Here is a 12,803-nt window from a genome sequence, read left to right on the forward strand (position 1 = left end):
AAGCATGCCGGAATTGTTCACGTGTTCAATTACTACAGGGTGCAAAGCTGCATCGTGGCAGTGTATTTATATACATTTTCAACACTGTGACCGCATTTACTAGCGAGTTCCATATGTGAAAACTTGTTGTCAGACAGTTTTCTTATAAATTCAGACATGATTTATTTCATATTTTTATTTGTAGGCTTCACATAAACCAGGGCTCCTGAATCATTCACAATTTGTATACATTGTTGAGGTTGATACTGGTGGCCACCATAATCTGCCTACTACTGATGGCTCTTGACAGCAATCATTTCTGTACTCCTGTCATTCTTACCCAACTAGCCTAAACATCATTTCCCCTGTATGTAGCCTTTGGTGCCATTTAATATAGTTTCAGTTTATCACAGCATCTGGTTGGTAAGAAGCCACAAAAATAAGACTGGGGCATGTTAGCTCTAAGAGGTTACCAGTTATATTGACTTGGTCCAGATATTTGTAGGATATAGATAAATAAAGAGCTGGATTATGTTCCATCAAGTTGGTGTTGTCTTTTAATAATCATACATGGTCTGTTCCTAATTTAGTCCTTCAGGTTTTCCAATGGTGCATTCATCGTTGCTGTAACTGAGTCCATCCACCTTATTATTGGCCATTCTCTTTTTTGCTATCCTTCCATTCCTAGCATTATACTCAGAGGTGGGTTCCTACCAGTTTGCACCAGTTCGGTAGAACCGGTTTGTCAAATCTACTGAACCGGTTAGAAGAGGTTCCACCAGAAAGCAGGCCACACTTACAGAAGAGGTTCCAAATTTTTTTGAAACCCACCACTCACACACACAGACACACACACACACACACACACACAGAGAGAGAGAGAGAGAGAGAGAGAGAGAAAGAAAGAAAGAGAAAGAAAGGAAGAAAGGAAGAAAGAAAAAGAAAGAAAAAAGTGAGAGTGGTGAAAGAAAAAAGGGAAAAAGGGACAGAGAGACAAAAGGAAGGAAGGGGAGAGAGAGAGAGAGAGAGAGAGAGAGAGAGAGAGAGAGAGAGAGAGATCACATGGTTGGCAAGCCGCTCCCACCAGGTCACATGGCCGGCAAGCCACTCCCACAAAGGAAGCCACAACCACAGAGGTTTGAAAAATTTTTGAAACCCACCACTGATTATACTGTAGGTTTTTCAAAAGAACTATAGTCTTTTGCATAAAGTAATCAACGTATGATAATTTGACCCAGATCATTTGAGCTCTGAATAAGAGTTCTGGATTGATTTATTCTATGATGCATTGGCTTTTGGCTTTTTTCTTCTTCTTTGCTATAGTATTCTCAGGAGTCTTCTCCAAAACCAAAGTTCAAAAGCATTAATGCTCTTTCTACTTTATCATGCTTTTTCAAAGTCAAAGGAGATAGATTAGTTGGCTTTTAAGGCTTTATGCAATCTTTACGCTGGAATTAAGGACGCATTTCCCTTAGGCGTTACCTTTTTCTGCTAATTAGAATGTCTTCTAATAGAAAAACTGTTTCGTACATTTGAATAAATGTGGTTCTATTCCTTCTTCTGAGAATTAAAAAGCACATATACAATTTCTCTTTAGTCAAATAAAGCTGTATTAAAATGTGGTGCAGAACTTGTTTGGACTTTTTAACAAACCTAAGCATAACTGAAGACTTGTATTAAATGTAGTCAGTGCTTTTCCTTGGATAAGAGAAGTTGTTTACCCTATAGCAGAAGCAACCTCCAAATTGGTAGCATTATTCTTTGCAGAGTATGATTTGACTTTTTGCAAATTTGTAGTCTTTTCTAGGCCTGCTGCCTCTTCTAGTAGACATGGCAGGGGATAGGGGTAGAGAGAGCATGTACTAGGCATATAATCCATAGCTTAAAATCTCTTTTATACCAATACAGTCATGTTAATTGGACATTGGTGCTTAATACGTTCTTTATCCATTCAGATTCTCTTATCTTAGAGATTATATTGTATTCATCCAATATGAGAGAAATTTGAGTTTGGTTTTCTTCCTAAACTAATTGAGGATATTTTAATTGAAGCTATTAGTTCACAGACTAAGATGTTTTATCATAAATCACAAACCTGTAGAGTATCTCCAAACAAAACAAAACAAAACATCAGTTATGGTCTTTGTAAACCAGAAATGAAACAATGAAATTCATTTCAGCTACTTAGGACTAAGTAAACTCTCAGTTGGTCCAAAAGTTATAATTTCTTCTCACAGTATTGTAGCTATTGCATAGATTACTATTACCATTTTCAGCAGGTTTCTGTTTATATATTCTATTCCCAACAGCAAACCTGCTCTTATTTGCATACAGAACAGTATATTATATAATTAAGGCTTATTTGGTCTTTCTTCACAAATGAAAAGTCTTGCCAACTTTTTATATAATCCTATTTCAACCACAAGCTAAGAGGAGAGAATAGTAGAAGAGCTCCATCTTTTGGTGACTGGCTGTTCTTAACAATTGGTCTTTTTCATGCTAAGGAAATAACCCTCAAGCTGGTGTTTATGAGTGAGACTGGGAAGTTCCTCTGTAACATATTTCTTTGAACACTTTCAAAGAACTAGCAATTCAGGGCGTTGCATTGAATCTGGAGATCTTCAAGCAGAATGAAATCTAACTGTCTGCTGTTCCAGAATACCATTGAGTGAGACCTAACAGATGACACTGTGGAAGTAGACGAATATACAACTTTATGAAGCATCTATTTTTTGGGTGGCTATGCTGGGTTTTACAATTGTTACCCTCCATTTGAAATTGGATCGAGGAAACTCACAAGCAAATAGCGTGCTGGAAATGTTGCATCCAGCTTCATTGTACTATAATGCCATTTTGGTTATAGAATTCTTAACAGACCTTATATGGAGGCAGTTTCTCAGCCAGTGCCCCTATCAGTTGATCTGTAAGCCATTTCCATAGAAGCCCTTGAGGTGTCCATGTAGTTCTTATTAATAGCACCATTTCTGAAAGTACTGATAGTTCTTTCACAATGAACTTCTCACATTTCCAGACAGGTGAAGTCGTTTCATATATTGGAATATGCTTTCATATGAAAGATCTGTTCATTTTTAATAATAAAAATTGTAATAATGTCTACAATATATGCTACCCATCTCACACCTAACAGTGAAAATTATAAGATTTATAAATCTTATAATTTCATACATAAATAAATTCATACAGCTGCCCAAAACACATAAAGTAGCTCCCAAAGTTACCCAAAGGGGGGGGGGGAAATCAACCCACTCCTGCTTATTTTTCTAGTGTGGCAAGTAGAATTATTTTAAATCTCTAAAAGAGGGACATTTTGTTGTCATTTTGTTAATTGTGTACAGGTTGAAATGAATTATCTAGAATTAATAGAGGTGCATTTGACATTGCAGTGTAAATCTAGGGATCCTGGAGATATTAACTTTGGATATATTTTGCCTTTAATGTGACTAAGTGGATGATTCTGCGTAAACAAGACTTGCTACTAATTTTTTTTCTCCTTAAAATTTATTCCAAATTCACAAAATCAGTAATTTCAGTAATTTATTTATGGAATCAATTAACATGGCATCTGCTGCTTGAGTTTTACTATCGTAAATTGTAAAGAAAGTGAGTTTTGCTATATTACGGTGAAGGTGTGCTTTGATTTGCTTGTCCGTTTTGACTCTTGGCAACTACATGGACAAGTCTTTTGTGTTCTAAGTTCTGACTCTCGTCTGCTCCCCTAACGGGAGCCTAGCTCCAACTTAATTAGTTGCTCTGTCTGACAGCTGAGTATAAAAGGGACTGTCAGACAGGCAGTCAGTTGTTGCCTATCACTGAGCTGTTGTACTATTAGCACATGGTTAGAATAAACAGTTAGCTTTTACTTCACTCTGTCTCACCTCAGTTCTTGCACCCCTCACATGCTCTCAGAATAGAACACAGTTTTTGCTGGTGTTTTTTTTAAAAATAATTGTAAGCTACTTATAGCATGTTATTAAGTGAGATAGTTCCACTAAAGAAAATGTAATAGTTAGCAAAAGAGAGAAACCGAAGAAGAATCCTCTCAATGTGTCTTTGTTCTTATGCTCCCAGTTAGTTCAAGACTTTGAGGTTGTTGCTTTTTCAAAGATCTTGTTTATTGGGTACATCAAATCGGCAGGTTCAAAAGTCAAGCCAACTCTGGCATAATTAAAAGTTAGATACTGGCCACCCCCCCTCCCCTTTGTGTCCCAGGTCATGTTAGCCAACCTAGCAGGTAATGAGCCTCTTTGCACTCCCCTCCTGCCGTTGCTAGGATACGGTGGGTCAGCTTCAGCTCTCACAGCCTTATCAGTGTTATAGTCTGGCACTCTGAAATGAAACACTCTACATTCCACAAATCTCCTGTTAAATATTTCCTTCAGTCTTCAAAATCTCCCTTCCCCCCTCCCCTAAGCACAACAACTGAGAAATGAAACAAGAAACTTTTATTAGTCTAGTTAGAGTCGTTTGGATAGGTGACAAAATGGCCTGTGACACTTTTTAAAAATATATTTTTTTATTTTTTTTAAAATCAAATAATACAAACATAATACATGTACATCTAAATACAAAAAAATAAAGACAAAATAAAAAAACAACTAATATTACAGCGCACCCCCCCCCCCCCCGGAGACCCTTTCTTCCCCCTTATATTTCTTCATCTTTAACAACTAAAAGATATACAATATATTCCATTTGTGCCCTTATTACTCTATTCTGAGAACCAGGTGGGTAGGAATGGACAACCTTTATTTGCGCTAACAGCTAACAAGTGAGGCAACTCAGAACCGGCAACAGGGAACTCTCTGTCTGACAGCTCTTTATATAGCAGCTGTCAGACAGGCAGACCAATGGTGAGGATGCGCTCTCCCGCCAAGTGGCTGTCACAGCCCAGCCAATGGGAGGCGCTTCCTGGAAGGCACACTCCTGGATCTTCGATGTAGCTTTGAGGACTTAACACTTATCCCCTTCAAAACAACATATATTTTGGAGTAGGTTTATTCCCTTTGCCTTCCAGCAACACTGATTTTATAAAATCCCCCCATATTTCATTATAATTGTTTTCGTTGCTTAAAAATAATGGCCCTGTGACACTGAACAGGAAGTAACAAGGTGATGTTTTCCTTTAAACATAGCTGCATTGCTGTGGTTGGACTGGGCCAGAAACTTGGAAAAACAACACTCTTCTTCAGGAAAAAAACCAGACATTCTTTCCTTGCTCTTGCTTCAATGACTCCCTTAATGTGCCATCCGAAGTGGGTTTCTGCTCCCTGGATATTACTGCCAACTCTACAATAATGGATGACTCGCCAATTAAAAAGCAGGTAAGTGTCTCATTTGGGGAAGACCAGAGATCTCTTGATTTTAAAAGAAGAGAGGAAAAAATGCGAGCAGCTTTTGTTTACCTGCTTTCTCTTCTTCTTCCCTTCACTCTTATTTTGTTTGACATTTGGTCTGAAAGGTTTTTGGAAGGAGAATATAAAATCTTGCATTCTTTGTAATGACTTTTGAGTTGATCTCAGTTGTCTTCCTAGTAGGAAGGGAAAGTGTTGGAAAGAGGTATGTGAATGCAACCATGGACATCTCCTTGACATGATTACAGACTGCCCATCCCCCCCGTCATTCTGAGAATACATTTTGGCTGCATTTTTATTGTTCATTTTAATTCTTGGAGGCAGTTTTGCCACACTTTATTTGCCTCAATCTCTCCTGTCTTATCGGTCATTTATTTAGCCAATTATTTATCCATACACAGTTTTGATTTCAAAAAAAGCCTCCATTGGAACAAATGCTACATTCACAGACATAGTATAGTATATACTCCAAAACAAAAGTCTTGGCGTTGATGTTATCTTGGCAGTATAATTTGTGATCCTAATAATAGCTTTTGGTGACAAAATCCTGGAATAGGTTTTTATAATATGCAGTTCTTAAGTTAATTTATTGGCTCCAAATTTTAGTTTTTCACTTGGGATATATAAGTGCCATTTTTTCTTCTAGTGCAGACGTATTTCTGATGGATATGGTTCAAATTCAGTGTCCAACATCCCTTAGGACTCTAACTGGGTCACAAGCCAGCAGTAAGGAAATAAAATATCCTGGGGGGAAATTCCTCTTTGTCAGACATAGAGAATCCTGGACTGTTAGATGGCCACAGGTAAGGAAGAGACTGCAGGCACACAAAACGTTCAGCACTTTATTTCCCTGTTTGTTGCAATGCGATCTGCCAGCAGGCTGCCTGAGCTCTCCATTTATTCAGCTCAGCAAGCCTACCGGCCAATGACGGCAGTTTAAATTTCCCGCGGCTTGACAAACCAATCCGTGGGTACATGCAAATTCCCGCTACAACTGTACATATGTAATATGGACTAAAGAGAAAATAATAGCTTTCTAATTTCTTTTGGTCTTATCCAAAATAGCCATTATAAATAGAAAAGATTTCAAAAGTACTCAGGTTCTAGCTCAATAACATTGTCCTGCTTTGGGCAATTATTATCCATAATAATCTTAAAACCTTGGTAAATCAGATGTGGTACATATCTTCCAGGGATGTATGAAAGGTGTGCAGAATTGGTTGCAAGATAACCTTGGCATCATCCTTGGAGTGTGCACGGGGGTTGCAGTCATTGAGGTAAGTGTTCATTTTCCTGCCTTCTGTAAAAAGCTTTTTTGTTAAAAGTTAAAGGTTCCCCATGCACATATGTGCTAGTCCTGACTCTCAGGGGAGTTGCTCATCTCTGTTCCAAAGCTGAACAGCCAGCGCTGTCCGAAGGCGTCTCCGTGATCATGTGGCCAGCATGACTAACATTGAAGGTGCACAGAATGCTGTTACCTTCCCACTAAAGGTGGTCCCTATTTTTCTACTTGCATTTTTACGTGCTTTCATATTGCCAGGTTGGCAGAAGCTGGGAGTAACGGGAGCTCACTCTGTTATGTGGCGTTAGGGATTCGAGCTGCCGAACTGCTGAACTTTCTGATCAACAAGCTCAGTGTCTTAGCCACTGAGCCACCGCTTCCCTTTTTTGTTAGTGGCTGTTTAGAAACGAAGCACAGTATTCTCTGTATGCACAGTACATTGGCTCTTTGGCCTATACTCTTTGGAATACTTAGTACTTAGTGGAAGTTAATCAATTTTCCTATTTATTTATTAAATTTATTTATTTATTTATAAAATACAAAGAAAAATAGGAAATTAAGAGAAGGAAAAAAGATAGGGGAAAAGAAGGTGAGAGGTACAAGGGAAAAAAAGAAAAAAAGTGTTGACTTCTGACTCTTTCTTAGTACAGAACAAGATAAAAACACTCCAGCCTCAACTTTTTGCTTTTGCACATTAGCATATTTCTATAATGACAAATCTTTCTGATCGATAAAACAATAGTCAAAGTTTCATTTTTTTTCATCACAGGCACAAAACCCAGAAGTGATATCCATGTGAAAAATGTACTTAAATATATTCTCCATAATCCATTTTCCAAAAAGTATGAATTGATCTTTCTATTCCTTATTTGTTTATTATATCTTGGCTAAAAGTACATTTTTTTAAATAATCTACATCTACCTGATGATTGGAGCCTTTTAAAGAGGATAGCTTTGATTAAAAGTTTTCCCACCAGCTTCAATTTATTCACATTAGCAATATTTTTTTTGTGATTGAAAACAAAGATGCAAAAGTTGGAATGAGAGAGAATGCATCTGGAGGATATACTATGAACCAGATATAAATAGATCCATACCAAAAGACCCAAATATCTGAGGAGATCTGGTTATTTGCTCCCTCTACAATTCTACATCTTTTTTGTAATAATCTCTCAATTTGTTCTCTCTCTCCCATGGCTGATTGAGATTTACTTCAGCTCAGCAAGTTTCTGATTTCTATTTTTATTATGTATGAATTCTTATCTGCTGATGCTGCTTTTTTGTCCTGACATATTTCAATATGATGACAAATCAACTATATTGGTTACAGCAGGCTGAATATGGTTCATTAACTGCTTCTTACATTTTTATTTGGAACATTTTATTAAACATGTAAAACTAAATGGAGCAGTCCCCTCATTGAGTGTCTGTTCAAATTTACAATTATGCTAAACAAAGGGTACTTAGGAGGAGTCCTTATCGTTGTGTTCATTGCAGCATCCGATGATCATGTGGTCACTATTTGTGTGCTCAGCAACCTGCACACAATTAAAATGTTGCACTATCCTGTGGTCATGTGATCACATTTTGTGCCAGCTTCCAACAAGCAAAGTCAATGCGGAATCTGACAGGAGATTGTAGGTGGCAATTATGTGACTGTGGAATGCTGCAACCTCATAAGATTCGCTTAACAACAGCAATGGGGACTATTGGGACTATCATAAATTGGTGCGGTCATGTAGTGCCCCACATTATGAATGCATCGCTTACCAGTGGAGTTCCCTGTCCCAATGATCGACAGTAAACAAGAACTAACTATAGCAAAACTCATCCATGAATGAAAGTGCTTTTCACAGTAATGCTAGCAAAATATAGCTCCCTCTCTGGAGGAGCTTATGATTGCTGCTTTGACAGGAGGAGGGGGACCAAGAAGACGGAGAAGGTAAAGGGTCAGGGGTGAAATTTAGCAGGTTCTGACAGGTTCTGGAGAACCAGTAGCAGAAATTTTGAGTTAGTTCAGAGAACTGACAAATACCAGAATGTGGCCCCAGAGTGTGATGGGAATAGAGATTTTGCAATATCCTTCCACTGCCATGCCCACCAAGCCCTGCCCACAGAACTGGTAGTAAAAAAAAATCAAATTTCACCACTGCAAAGGGTGTTGAGATAAAACATGTGGTGGTGCAGTGGTTAGAATGCAGTACTACTTCTGCTGATTGCCAGCAGTTCGGCAGTTCCATTCTCACTGGTTCAGGGTTGACTCAGTCTTCCATCCTGTTGGTAAAGGTTGGTAAAATGAGGACCTAGATTGTTGGGAGCAGTATGCCGACTCTGTAAACTACTTAGAGAGGGCTGTAAAAGCACTAGTGTAAGAGGTATTGCTAAAACCAGAACATGCACTTTGGTTAGTCTTACGTGCCGTTATAGGAATGTGTTTGGTCTAAATTTGAACAATCGCTGAAAAACTGAATTCTGTCCAGGGAGTCCCCATTTCTTTATGAGTGCAAAGGACCATCCTTTTCATTCTTCCTTCCCTTTTTTCTCTTGCAGTTGCTGGGAATGGTGCTCTCTATCTGCCTCTGCAAGAACATTCACACTGAAGAGTACACCAAAGTGCCCAAGTACTGAGAGACTGCTGGTCTTGAGAGCTGCCCCACACGAAATCCCCCTTTCTTAAATCCAGACTGTCATCCCTCTGGGTTCAACTCTACAATGTTGCTGCAATTCAATTAGGTTGTGCGGTATTGACGAATTATTCGAGGGACTTGGGCAGCCTCCTTTTAATATCTTGACTGTTCTTTTATGAAACAGGCCATTTAAATCTTCTTCTCCTTGTGAGATACCCTGCACCTTTATTGCCAGCACCTCTTCCTCCCTTCCTTTTATCCACATTTGTCGATTGTGACTAAGCTTAGAGTATTCCCATATTCCAGTTATTGCAGCTGTTTGCTATATGTACATAATCCTTATACTGTTCATCGAGGAAGATTAGGTGGGAGGGGGGCTTTAGCTGTTGTGGTTGGATAGTTTTTTAATCACATGCTTTTAGAAAAACGCACCGTAGAGAGAGGAACGGCTTTCCCTAAATAATCAGATGCCTCTATCTTTTTTAGTTCCTCTGATCTATTGAATTGACACCAGCCAGATCAAGAATTGGACTGTAAGGCACCAAGCTTAAAATCCCACCATTTACCTTTTGAACAGGAATGTATGATATGGAAAAATCTGATATCTTTTTTTCCCCTCATTTCTGTCATACTCCTCCCTTTGGGAGTCCATTACATTGGAGTCATTTTGGTGACTGCATAACCAAGGATGAGTCTGTCTGGGCTCTCTGACATCTACTCCTGGTTTGCCAACTTTATTTGAGGTGGTGATGGAGATATACATATATTTCCATTCACATTATTATGAATCTTCTGTAATTTTGTCTTCTCTTTGTTATGGTGAACTATACAAAATTGACTATTCTTCATGCCAGTAGTGGCAGGGAACACTTTTTCTGGCCTTTAGTTTATATGTACCAAGGAAAGTACATAGCTCTTCTTGCCTCTCTAGTTGGGAATCATGTGACCTTGGAGTCACTGTATTTGCACCAGAACCCATGTTGCAGAAGTCACTGTGAAGAACTTACTGTTGATATTTTTACTGAGAGATGCTTCTCTCTTCAAAAGCCATGCGAGCATCTACATTCTAAAGTGAATGCAAGGAAACAGCCCAGTTTTGTAAGAGAATTCTCTCCTTTCCAGATTAAGGAAAGGATGCTAGTACATAAAACTGTGAAAAAGAAAGACCAGATTGTGGTCACAGTATCATTAGCATTCTCTCCTAACACCATGGCTCTGGTTTTGCATGGAGAGCTTCTATTTGAGGTGTGCCAAAGAAGGCAACCAGGAAATGTTAACATGACCAGAACTACAAATTCCTTACATTAACAATTATTAATGTATAGATCAAAGCATGAATGCTTCGTTCCATCATCTCACAGCACAGAAGGTAGTTTTTGCAAATAGGAAACTTGATCTTGGTCTATTTGGGGAGAATGAAATGGGTCTGAGATAATTTAGAGACCAAATCTAGTTAAGAGTACCTGCATTCCCATGCTTTCCTACCTTACAAATATTATAATTTCGTAACTATAACAAGGGGTGATTTTGCTAGTTTTTGTGCAGTAAGACAGTTGGATGATTCAGAGTCCAGCATTTGAATAATTTCACATTTAACATTCTAGCAAACGTTGGCCATTTTATTTGAAATAATGGTCCAGGTTGGTTCTACTGCCATCATCCACCAGTCGCCGTTTCATTTTTACATGAATTGTAACGCTAGGCTGTGTATGCATCACTTCATGCTTCATTTGATAAACTTCACTCATAAGGTGTTTATGCGATGGTCCTTGTTGTCTGGGATTCAGCTTTGAACAGAAGAACGCTGGAGTCATTTTGGATTTTTTTTGTTTTTGTTTTTAGAAACCACTTCCAAATGAAACAAATGCATGTACAGATTTAACAAATAATGGGCGGGTATTTCAATAATAAAACATTTGCTTAAAAAAAATTACAAAACGTTTCTACTTTCATTCTTGTAGTGTCAACCAATCTTTGTTTAGGAGGCCAATGATGCAAATAGGGATCTGCTGCGCTCAGCAGGGATACTTATGTTGATGAGCATTTGTTGAGCAACAGAACTGGACCGGCCACAATAGGTTTTAGCAGCCTGTTTCAAACAATGACTTTTCCCCAATGTTTTTTTGCATGTAGGACCTCCCTACTCTATGTAGTCCTAACCTACTTATGCTAAATAAGAAGAAAGAAAAGAGACTTCTGTTGGTCTAGATCAGGGGTGGGTTTCTGCCTGCATTATTGCCAGTTTGGTGTGTGATTTTGCACAGGTGTGCTCCTTTCGCTCACTCGTGCACACACAGTTGCCTATAAATAGGTCTGCTCATGCACATAACAAAGGTAAAAAAAAGATGTTGCAGCAACCCTGGAATTGGTTCAGGGACGTGGCGAGCCTACCAGTTTGGAGATCCAGTCACCCAGTTTCCACTACTGGTTCTACCATCTGAACCGGTAGGAACTCACCTCTGGTCTAGTTAAGTTCAGAAATACACTTCCCAAAGAAAATGTGATATCTCATAGGGTAGAATCACAATTAAAAGGAAAGAAAAAGGTTTTGATAACTAGCTAACATTTTGTCCCAAAGGTGCTTTTGTAAGAGGCAACTGGAGTTTCTAGTTTTTCTTTGGAGATGTTTTGGTTCAGAACTGAAGAATCTTCTTGGATGAGAAGAAGAGCCATCAAAGAAAAACCAGAAAGTCCAGCTGTCTCTTGCAAAGGCACCTTTGGAACAAGAGACTGAGAATGTCCATAGACATTTATTTAGCTAACATTTTCTTCATTACTTTTTGCCAAGCTTCTAAAATTGAAGTCCACTAGAGGGTGCTGGTGCTATATTAATTTTAAAAAATGATGAAGTAAACTCCAGCTATTCTTAGTCCCAAGAATATAATGTTTTGGACAGCTTTATGTATTGCATGCAGAATATTTAGAATTCTTAAATTTCGACCATGTTTAGCTTATATTTTTTCTGTGTTCATAATTCCTTGCTTAATTTTTTACAAGGTTACTTTCTCCCAAATCAAGAAATAAATTGCCCCCGAATTTAGACTAATCCTTTTTTTAATTTTACAGAGTTTATTTAAGTGCCACAATGAATTATCTAAACAGTTTCCTTTTAAATAAAAAATGAATAAAAATATGGAATAATGAGTAAAATATAGAAGTAAAAATTTAGAATTTACATTTAAATTATGCATATTTAATAATACGTAAAGGTACTTACACTATATTGCCAAAAGTATTCGCTCACCTGCCTTTACTCGCATATGAAATTACTGTGACATCCCATTCCTAATCCATAGGGTTCAATATGACGTCAGTCCAACCTTTGTAGCTATAACGGCTTCAACTCTTCTGGGAAGGCTGTGCACAAGATTTAGGAGTGTGCTTATGGGAATTTTTGACCAATCTTCCAGAAGCGCATTTGTGAGGTCACACACTGATGTTGGATGAGTTTACGTGGCCTACCACTTCATGGCTGAGTTGCTGTCATTCCCAAACACTTCCACGTTCTTATAATACAGCTGACAGTTGACTGTGGCATATTTA

General features: G+C 38.2%; 1 protein-coding gene across 2 annotated transcripts in view; it reads left to right on the forward strand.

The window, feature by feature from the left end:
- The window catches only part of CD82 (CD82 molecule), a 76,425-nt gene extending 65,227 nt beyond the window's left edge, over positions 1–11,198 (forward strand). For both annotated transcript variants that reach the window (XM_087719941.1, XM_087719939.1), the window contains exons 7-9: positions 5,133–5,321; positions 6,545–6,628; positions 9,184–11,198. In XM_087719941.1, coding sequence (XP_087576067.1) covers positions 5,133–5,321; positions 6,545–6,628; positions 9,184–9,261 — 351 coding nt within the window. In that variant the 3' untranslated portion in view covers positions 9,262–11,198. The remainder of the gene's footprint in view (positions 1–5,132; positions 5,322–6,544; positions 6,629–9,183) is intronic.
- The last annotated feature ends 1,605 nt before the right edge of the window (positions 11,199–12,803 follow it).

Source organism: Thamnophis sirtalis, unplaced genomic scaffold (genome assembly GCF_051295495.1).
Source record: "Thamnophis sirtalis isolate CommonGarterSnake01/CBP01778 unplaced genomic scaffold, rThaSir2_p1.2 scaffold_1, whole genome shotgun sequence".
Lineage (NCBI taxonomy): Eukaryota > Metazoa > Chordata > Lepidosauria > Squamata > Natricidae > Thamnophis > Thamnophis sirtalis.